This window comes from Xiphophorus couchianus, chromosome 20 (assembly GCF_001444195.1).
Source record: "Xiphophorus couchianus chromosome 20, X_couchianus-1.0, whole genome shotgun sequence".
Classification (NCBI taxonomy): domain Eukaryota; kingdom Metazoa; phylum Chordata; class Actinopteri; order Cyprinodontiformes; family Poeciliidae; genus Xiphophorus; species Xiphophorus couchianus.
This window is the reverse complement of record NC_040247.1, coordinates 27,681,063-27,690,933: the sequence shown is the minus strand read 5'-3', so window position 1 is coordinate 27,690,933 and position 9,871 is coordinate 27,681,063. Positions and strand designations below refer to the sequence as shown.

At 43.8% G+C, this 9,871-nt stretch overlaps 1 protein-coding gene across 7 annotated transcripts in view; it reads right to left on the bottom strand.

Moving 5' to 3' along the window:
- Window positions 1-1,869: 1,869 nt before the first annotated feature.
- Window positions 1,870-9,871, bottom strand: part of frmd4ba (FERM domain containing 4Ba) — a 54,491-nt gene continuing 46,489 nt past the window's right edge. For 2 of the 7 annotated variants that reach the window (XM_028002287.1, XM_028002281.1), the window contains exons 14-23: window positions 9,688-9,817; window positions 9,471-9,604; window positions 9,282-9,398; window positions 8,299-8,521; window positions 8,154-8,210; window positions 7,577-7,712; window positions 6,766-6,924; window positions 5,075-5,844; window positions 4,707-4,839; window positions 1,870-4,426 (exon numbers count right to left, since the gene is read on the bottom strand). In XM_028002287.1, coding sequence (XP_027858088.1) covers window positions 4,192-4,426; window positions 4,707-4,839; window positions 5,075-5,844; window positions 6,766-6,924; window positions 7,577-7,712; window positions 8,154-8,210; window positions 8,299-8,521; window positions 9,282-9,398; window positions 9,471-9,604; window positions 9,688-9,817 — 2,094 coding nt within the window. In that variant the 3' untranslated portion in view covers window positions 1,870-4,191. The remainder of the gene's footprint in view (window positions 4,427-4,706; window positions 4,840-5,074; window positions 5,845-6,765; window positions 6,925-7,576; window positions 7,713-8,153; window positions 8,211-8,298; window positions 8,522-9,281; window positions 9,399-9,470; window positions 9,605-9,687; window positions 9,818-9,871) is intronic. The other 5 variants (XM_028002282.1, XM_028002283.1, XM_028002286.1 and 2 more) reach the window with 5 other exon arrangements.

Genomic DNA, 9,871 nt, shown 5'->3' with positions numbered 1-9,871 from the left:
ATCGACTCTGACAGTCTTTCCTGCAGAAATAAGAACACTCCCACAGGCTGATGCTGCCACTGCCATGTTTAGCAACGAGGATTTCACTTTTAACTTGTGGTTTGAAGATATATTTTTTTTGTCGTTTCTAGTGAGTCTACATGTGACATTTCAAGAAAGCTAACGTAGCTCATCGGACTAGCTTGAGTGAAACATCCGCCCCCTTTTTGTGTTTATGAGCAAATATCTGCTGAAGAGCATTTTAATAACAAACCGTCGGTTATAAGGTTGACTCAAACGTTTAACCATAAGGTTAGAAAATTAGGGCCTAAATTGCTTCCTAAAGGTAACGGAGCAGCAAAGTTTGGTCGTTTTCTTCGCGGTCCTTAAACCTGATGAACAACAGACACCGAGAACACCGTCAGACTTATGATGCCAGCTCTTCGCTTCATTCGTCGTGTGGTGGAGACATGTCTGTCTGAACCTAAATTACTGCGGCTCACACCGAGCCTTACTCCACATTAGCGGAGTTTTCTTCTGGCCTGATAATGAAGGGTAAGGACAGCAGCGGGGCTTTGTTTCAGCAGTGAAACGTCAGCGGTAGCGTCTGGCTGCAGCTGCTGCGAGGCAGACAGCTGGACGAGAGGGCGCGAGACCTCCTCTGAGCTGGTTCACGAGCTTGTTACCGAGAGTTGGCTGGCAGGAAAATGTGAGGAAGGAAGGAAGGAAGGAAACAAGGGAGGGAAAGGAGGAGAAGGCTTGTAGCAGCACATTGTTGTTCATGGGGATTAAATGGACGACATGTGTGGGGCAGCAGGCTCCTCTTACAGGGAGGGTTTTGAAGCTGTAAACTCCGCCGTTTGTCATCCGCAGGGATGACAGGAGAGGTTATAGACCGAAGAGGGTGTGACGGCTTTTAAATACGGGTTTGGTTGGTTTACAGCTTAGGGACGGACAAAACCAGCTTGACAACGAAGCACAACAGTGAGAAAACAGCTGAGCAGCAGATCTCAGGGTGTTTAAAAATCAACTCGTTCCGCCATACTTGCATTGCTTTGCAAACGTATTGCACTTTTTTCTCTCTCCAGATTTAGCCACGTTGAAATCAAACTTTTATGTGACGGAGTGACACTATTCAAAGCTCACTGCACAAACAGAAAGTCTTACCAAGCATTTTGAGTCCAGTTTTTAGAGCAAACATCTTAAGACACTTGAAATGAGACAGGAAGTTCCATTTAAAATTTACAAGACGTATAGGGGGTAAATAAATACAAAAAGCAACGCTGTGCATCACCATGAACACACCATCTCCATGGTGAAACACGGTGACTGCGGCATCATTCTGTGTGGAGGAGTTTCTTCTACGTCTGGTTAGGAAACCTGTGGAAAACGTGTAAAAAGGCTCCAGAGGTTCGAGGACAGCAGTCCTAAACATACAGCCTGAGTTTAAATGAACAGATAATCATTTGTTACAATGGCCTAGTCGAATTCCAATTGAAAATTTCGATCAAGTCTTGAAAATCATCCATTTTGCAAACAATGGGCACAAAAGCTGGTAGAGACATGGTCATAAATGCAGAGAAAGGTGGAACTGTGCCACGCTTTTTAGATTGTTAGATGTAAAAAGTCTTAAATTATTTCCCTTCGATTTCACGATTATGTACTACTTGGCTTTCTGTAAAATTCCAAGAAAATGCAGTGAATTTTGAGGTTGGAGTTTGAATTTTGTAATGTGAAAAAAAAGACAGATTAGGTGCTTTCGTACACATATTACTATTAATAAATAAAATTGGTGATTGTCTTTGAAAACACTTCAGTTTGAAGTCTTGGATTATCATCCAGATTACCTTCTGGAACTAAAGGTCCCCCCAAAGTGACAAAAGCACTGGCTCAAATACATTTTTTTTTTTATTGCAAACAAACGCACAATTATACAAATAACTAAGAACCAGCTTAACAATTATCGTTCACTATATATTACATGTGCTTTCCCCCCCAAATATATAAAAAAATGCATTTAAAAAAAAACAAGGAGAGAACCAGTGTATTTACAATAACAACACTTACATACAGGTCCATTCTCTAGAGAGAACGGACGAGCACCGGCCCATGATTTCCAGCATGGATCAAATAAACCAAGTAACAAACACAAAACAGGAAGTGGCAGTAATCTCAAACTGGTGACCTGTAATACTCACATGGTGCTACAAATAAAGATTTGGCTCACATATTTTTTTTTTTTGGTGATCAATTGAAAGACTAAAGGAAGTGGGCTGGTTGTTTGAATCATTGGGGTTATAAACTCTGTAAAATATTGTTTTTTTTACAACTCATTTTAATGAGTTCAATCCTTCATGTTGATGTTTGGCTCCTCCTTCATGGTTCCAGTGTTCAATAACAAAACAAAAAACAAAACAGGTCAGTTGTTGAAGTTGTTCGTCTTCGCTCAGGTTCCTTTATTTTTTTTTTTAGCAGAGACGGTGTGAGTGTGTGTGAAGGTGGCATCTCTGAAGGCAAACACTGTCAAAGTTTAGTCTGGAATCACCCTCTGCCTGAAGCGTTCAGTCTGCAGCAGGTTCGGTTTCAGTGCACAGGCGATAACCATCGCTAACACCCTGACGTTCCAGTTGGCTCCAGTGGAGAGAGAACCCTTTCATCGGTTTGCAAAAAGCATTCAGCAGAATACTGAAACTCAGCACTTCATTCGGCTAGTTCCATTAAGTTCCTTCATTCTTCAAGTCCATTTTAGACAAAAAAAACAAAACAAAACCAAAACTAGTAAGTGCAGTCTAAGGCACAATGACGGCTCATCAACACGAAGGAATCCTGCAGAACTAGACTATAGTTCCTGGTTTGGAGCCTTCGTGCCAGAAAATCTGCTCTTCTGGCTCCGTGCCGTGTGTCTGGTTGTTCATTTGGGAGTCCATGTGACTCACATCCACGGTGGATCTGGAAGAAACACACACACAAAAAAACATTCGGACACGTTTGGTGAGATCACAAATAAAAATCAATACAGGTTGCATATTTTTGGATAGAGATGCACAGAAAAATCGGCCGATGACTGGAATCGGTTGATTTTTTTTTTTTACCCTCGACTGACCCTGATTGGCTGATTCGTGAAGACACCAGGCCTAAATGCTAACAGGTGTTAGTGACAAAAAAGAAAAAGACATTCCGGCGAGGAAGTTGTGGAAGAAGAACGAACACTCAGCTATTTCAGTATCAGGGAGGTGACTGAGAGTAAAGTTAAAGAAGAACAATAGATTAATAGATTAACCTGGAGGACATTACTGTGGAATTGTTTTTATATAAAACAGTAAATGCAAACTTTAATTTATTCAGGAAAAAAGAAAAACATATTTTACTTCTTATACACCTTAAACATAAACTGGGATTGGTTATCAGCCAGTCAGAGTCGTTAAAGTTAAAATCAGTCACAGGAAGTATCTCTGATCGGTGCATCCCTCATTCTGGGTTTGTTAATCCTAAAGTCTGTTTTAAATTAGTCAAGTATCACAACACATTACATTAAAAGATGCACAGACAAACATGCACAGATTTAAATGCCACAAGGTTCAGAGGTCACCCTCTGCCACACAGGTGCTCTCCCGCCACCACAAAAACACCCGGCTTGAACCAATCAGAAGAAGTCTTTGGAAGTGATTTGGAGCGCTCCTTTAGTCCCTGCTGCACGACTGAAACCACACATCACCGCCACCGTAATTCTTTTTCTTTCTCACCCTTTCTCATCTGCTGAGACTGAAAATTATTGGGGTAAATTTTCCCATTCAGTGGCACTGGCAAACCTCTCTAAAGGCCCCGCAGGGGCCAGCATCCTAGTTTCTGGGAGGCATCTGTGCGTGAGAGGGAGGGGGTTGGGGGGAAAGGAGGGCAAAGGTCACGGTTGAATGACAGAACGTTGGCAGGGAGCGTCTGTGTGTGCAGGACAGCAAGATGCAGACGAGAGCAAACAGAAAAAAACAAAAAAAAAAACACGACTGAAAATTGGCCACCGCCGGATGAAAATATGCCATCTGGTATGACGGGCATATTTTTAATAAGCCATGCAGGAACCTTATTATACATGACAAACATGGAGTAAACATCTGAAAAATGCAAAGTTTGCTCAAGAACATCAACAGGCAAAAATGAAATTAAATATAAACCGTGGGGACACAGCAACAGAGGAGACTCAGGCCAGATTACTTACTATGAGCTACCTTCTGCAAAGGGCACCTTACTGAGCCTGTGGCCCCTGGAGAGCTGCTGCTGCACGGGGCCAGGGACCACCTGTCTGACCCAACAGCCGGGGGAGTACGGAGAAGAGGGGAAGGAGGGATCGGAAGGGGGGCTGGTGGAGGAGGAGGAAGGACTAGAGGGGAAAAAACGCCTCTGGCCGTCAGGACTGAACCAAGAGCCTCTAAAAAGCTGGGAGGTGGCAGATCTATGAGAGAGCATGGTAATCCTGTAATCCCACTGAAACGCTCTGTCACAGAGCAAACAGCCGCACGCTTCACGGACAACAGTCATCACTTACAGGAGAATCAAAAGAGAATATTTACATATTGTTGCTTTGCGGGTAAAATACAACAGCACTTTTCAAATTCGTTAGCAAATTAACCAGGAACACTTAGCCTCAGGGATGAGGAGGATCAGGGAGTGGCTTATTGGATAAGCAGGAAAGCTGAAGCTAAGTTTTTTTTTCTCTCTCTCCTTCTCCTTACCTGCTGTGGGTCGGGTGGCCGTAGGGAGCTGTGCTGTATGAGCAGGAGAACGACTCATGCATGGGCACGTCGTAATCTGACATTCCACGATTACTCATGTGCCAGTTCCCGCTGGAGGAGGAGGCTGATGACACTGGAGAGAAATGGTACAGATTATCGGGTGAACCGGCAAAACGTGAAGCTGAGAGACAACGCGGTGCTGTGGTAGAGGATAAGGGCAACTGAAAAAAAAAACAAAATCCTGACTTTTTCTCCGAATTCTGACATTTATCTTCTGAGGAAAAAAGTCAGAATTTTGAGATTAAAATCTGAATTCTCTTTTTTGTTCAGTGGCCATAACTCTCCTGCGTGCAGCGCGGCACACCAACCTGAGGAGTAGTACATGTTCCTGTGGTTGTGAGGATAAGGCGCCGGCATGGTCTGGTAGCTCAGGCTGTGCTGTGAGCCTCTGTTGTAGTCGCAGTGATGCGTTCCCTGTTTCTGCGGCGCGTTGCGTTGGTACCAGCCCTTCAGGTGCTCCACCACCAGGGCCTTCGGGATGCTCCTGCTGACCTGCTCGGTGCCACGGGGGACCTGCCGGTTCCTGGGCGGCCGTATCGTGGCGTAGACGTTGTGCGAAAGGCCGTCCGTAACGTCCGAGCCGTACTGCGGGTGGACGTCGTGGCCGTAGTAACCCTGCTGCGCGTGATGGTAGTGGTGGTAGGAGGGGTTGACGTTGTAGTGACCCTCCAGCTCGTCCTCGTACATGTAAACTCTGTTGGTGTAAGGCTCCGGCTCCAGGTGGTTGGGGTAGCCGGTAACGTAATACGCCGTGGTGTTGGGTCGCCCTTGAGGCTGGTAGGCGTAGAAACGGGTGTCCGACTGCGCAAGGTTGGGCATGCTGCCGGTGTTGGCGTACAGGTCGTTTCTGTGGCGACCGCGCGTCCGCCGCCGTTGGGTGTGGTTGCCGGGCGCGCTGTACTCCACGCTGGATTGGCTGGTGTGCGACGAGCCGTCGTCGATGACCTCGGTGCTGTTGCAGTGGCGAGCGGCGGAGACGGTGATGCACGGTACGGGCGGTTTGGTCTCCATCATGAGCTGAGACAGAGACTCCAAACTCCCACTTCTCTGGTGGAAATGCTGAGCGGCGTCCTCCGATCTGCAAAGTCAATCAAAACTGATTTAATGTTCTAGAGAAAGATGAAACAAAACAAAAGAAAACATTAAATCATGTACAGATGATGAAGATTTTTTTTTTTTAAGAACTATGACACATGACAGAAAAAAATTTTATAAATAAGGCATCTTCGACAGTGGAAGTAGTTTTGAATCCAACAGAAAATCAACATTGCTTCAAAACGTTAGCTTGTAATTTACTTGAACTGAAAACTTGTTGTGGTTGCCTGGTGCGTTTAGAGATCCAACATTACAGCAGGTTTTAAGTTCTAGATTAATTGAATGAGTATGGAAAAAAAAAAATAAAATAAAAGAATTCTGATTTTTTCTTTACCAAACTTCCCTCCCCCCTTATTCCAAATTTTTAAAACATTATTCTTTTCAGATTTCTTGATTTATTTTTTAACCAATTTTCTAAATTTAAATATATATATACCCATCATAAATTTACTGAAAAAAAAAAAGTGAGATGATGTTAAGGTGAAATACAGGGCTGCACTGATTACAGTTTTTTGGCCGATCGCCGATCTTTAACCTACCAATTTCTATTTTTTGTCAGAAAAGTTGCTACGTTGGTAATAGTGGGGTCACTATTGTTAATTGTGCAAATTAATTAATCGTGCGTGTCTCCCAACTTAAAGGAGATCAGGTCCTAGTAAAATCCACAAAAATACTTTGACTAATAATTCAGTCGTTGATTGCACATGGACAACAGAAACACATATCTGAGAACATCCTTAATGTGAATTTGGCTATTTTTCAGCATTTTGTTAAATTCTAATCTAAAAAAAACCAACAATGAAACAATAAAAAGGATGGAAACAGTGAAAACATTTTATCGCTATGCCTTGTGAATCATCAACAAAGAATCGTCCTTTTCCGGTCAGTGAAGCCCGGGCCGTACCTGAGCTGTGTGCTGCTGTAGGCGTTGCGGGTGAGGAGGGGTGTAGGAGGCATGCTGCGGGCATCACATGGCCGCCTGAGTGGACTGTTGCTGCTTGATACACCATCAATGTGGCTGTAATGGAGCGATTCCTGGACTGGGTCATAATTTAACCTAGAACTGAGATAAGAACTTTGTTTTTAGGTCATTCAACTCATTGGGACAAAGTCCTTTTCTTTCTTTTTTTTAACTGAATACAGGTAACTTCTGTTTGACACGGTACTAAAGTCATTCTTCACACATGAGTGAGTTCCAATTAAGAGTGAAGCGATAATTCCTTTCTTTTTTTCTAACTGGCATGTTTTGCCAACAGTTATGTGATGCAAGTATCAAGCTCCACTTTTTCTTGTTTTCCTCTCTTTTTCTGGAACTGCTGTCTTCATGCACAATGTGTTTTTTTCCCATCTATTTTTAAAGCCGGTGCTTTTTGGCTGATAAGAGGCAGGCAGTCGGAGAAGCAGGAGGAGGAGGAGGAGACGGGCAGGAATTTAGCTCTTGATATGCTCTGCAGGTCTCGACTAGCTCTCTGCTTTGGTTTATCAAAGCTGCAACGGTAACCATGTACACACACACGTACCGCTTATCGGGTGTGTTTTCCCAAGCCGTCTGACAAGGTCCCTATTTTGACCGATTCTGTTGTCAACATGATGTTTGCAACATATTTGAGTCGTAAACATAGTTCATCAAGGCAAGTGAGGTTTAAGACTTATTTTTTTAATAGTCCAGAGCCTTGCAAAGGACATTTTAGGTGTGGTGAGATGCTGATGTTTACCTTCCTGCTGGGAGCGGAACGTTAGCGGAGGGTTGTCTGTCTTTGTTGTGAAAGATGTCCAGAGTCACGGCGTGATGCGGCCTTGGGGAATACTGGACCGATCGAGACCGCTCCCTCTGAGAACCCAGTTCATCGTCTAGGAGACGAAAAGTAAAGACTGATCAGCATTAGGTGAAGGAATGGAGGAAACGGATGTGCACTCGTACGGCTTGGAGTTATGGACGTAAAGTTTTATCACGATATATTGCGACAGTGATAAAATAAGAACTAGCTGCTACTTCATTTTTACCTAACTGTACACGAATCTACAAACATTCCCAATTATAATGCAATTCTTCAGGACACCAGTCACATAAAAGAGTGTGATATGTATCGCTAAACTGTGCACGCTAACTGCATTTATTCACAATTTCAGATTTATTGATACTCTCACTGAACAAACAAACAAACAAAAACAAACGATAACGAGAGTTGGGATTTTTTCAAGCAAAATTATTTAGAATTTATCGTGACAATGATAAAGCAAAGTTAATGTGATAAATGATAAACGATGCGGTAAATGCTGCGTCAAACTCACCATCATCCAGAGTGAGGCTGCCAGAAAGAGAGCTGAGCTCTGAACATTGAGCGTCATCTGAGAAAAAACAAACAGAAGAATTTTCATCAAATGATCAAAAACAGGCCGTGTGGAACCTGCTTCAGCGAACAGCCAGCTCCTGTACCTGCTGAGATTAACGAGCCTCTCGGAGCAAGCCTGGCTCCTATCTTGTAGTTATTAATCTCTCTCTCGATGTCCTCCAGCTTCCTCTTGGAGTCCAGGTGGTTGTTTCTTCTTTTCCTCTTCACTGTTTTGTCCAGGCCGTCCTCTTTGAGCAGCCTCTCGGCCGCTTCTACGATCTTCTGCTGCAGGGCGCGCTTGCTCTCCAGGTCTCTGAGATGAGGGTCCTGCAGGAAAAACACACAATGCCCACTCAGTTAGAGGGGAGACTCCAAAGGAAACATGGAGATCTTCTCAAAGAGTTATTGTGTCAGCCTAAAATAGTCACGTTTCGATTTGGTTTCATGTTATTTGCTGTTCTGGAAGAGGAGACCGGTTCAAACCTGAATTTGAAATGCTTTACTCAAAGGATTATGTTCGTTTAAGGCACAAAACATCCTCTTAATCCCAGTTCCAACACCTCGTCACCATAACAAACACACACAGCATCGGCCGTATAAGTGCACACTTTGACATTTCAAAAATAAATGTGCTTAAAGGAAACATGGTGAATTAAAAAAAAAAACTTCAATTTTTAATAAAACGTTTTGGTGCTCGGATGAGGTGGTTTCTGTTTTTTTCGCAAATTATTTTTGCAATTTTCACATCAATCGAGTCACATGATCAGCAACCAGATGTTGCCACTGATGCAAACCACAAAAAAGAGGAAGGAGAAGGAAAAGACAGAAAGAAGTAGGAGGATCATGGCGCGGCATGTTTTTTGATTACTTATTGTGTGAACAAACATTTTCACCTGTGATTTTATTTGTGTTTCTTAATTAATGGAAACACAGTGATGGTGAAATTGTGTTTCTTTGACATGGGCAGAATATTGACATAGTGTGGCGCACATTTGTAGTGGAAACGCAACTAATGTGGCACAATAACTGAGAGTTAACCAAAACCGACTAGCTTCATAACAAACAGCAGAGCAACAGAGTTACAAACCTTGTCGTAAAGGTTCAGGTCGTCCAGCTTGAAAGTCGTCCCGACGCGCCGACGCACTGGAGGGGCTTTCTCTCCTGTTGCCAAGGGATACTCTTTAGGCAGCTTCCCTGTGATCTCCTGCAAATGAAAACCGGAAGTCAGTCTGGATCCTCCTGATTTGAATCTAAACCAAAACCCTGAGATACTCACAGCTTCCCTCATGCAGATCTTTTTTAGTTCTTCAAGCTTCTGTGTCAGTTTGTCTTGAAGGTCCTTTTCTTTCTTTTTTAACTCGGCAATCTTCTCCTTCTTCTGCTCCTCGCTGACTTCAGAGTCCGCAGAACCTGGAGGAAGCGCATGCTCAGTTAACTACAACGCGTCGCCATCGAATCGTAAACCTGCCGTGAAGCCGATGAGCTGTGCGCACCAGTGGAGATGAGGCTGCCGTTGCTGGCCATGATGAGCGGGTCGTTGGAGAGTTTGCTGATCCGCGGGATATTGAGCTCGGTGAGGTCCACAGCGATGTCGCTCGAGCTTCTGGTTGTGGTCATGTTGGACTGGGAGGAGAAGAGACAGAGGGATGGAACGAGCCGGAGCAGAAACCATGCTGA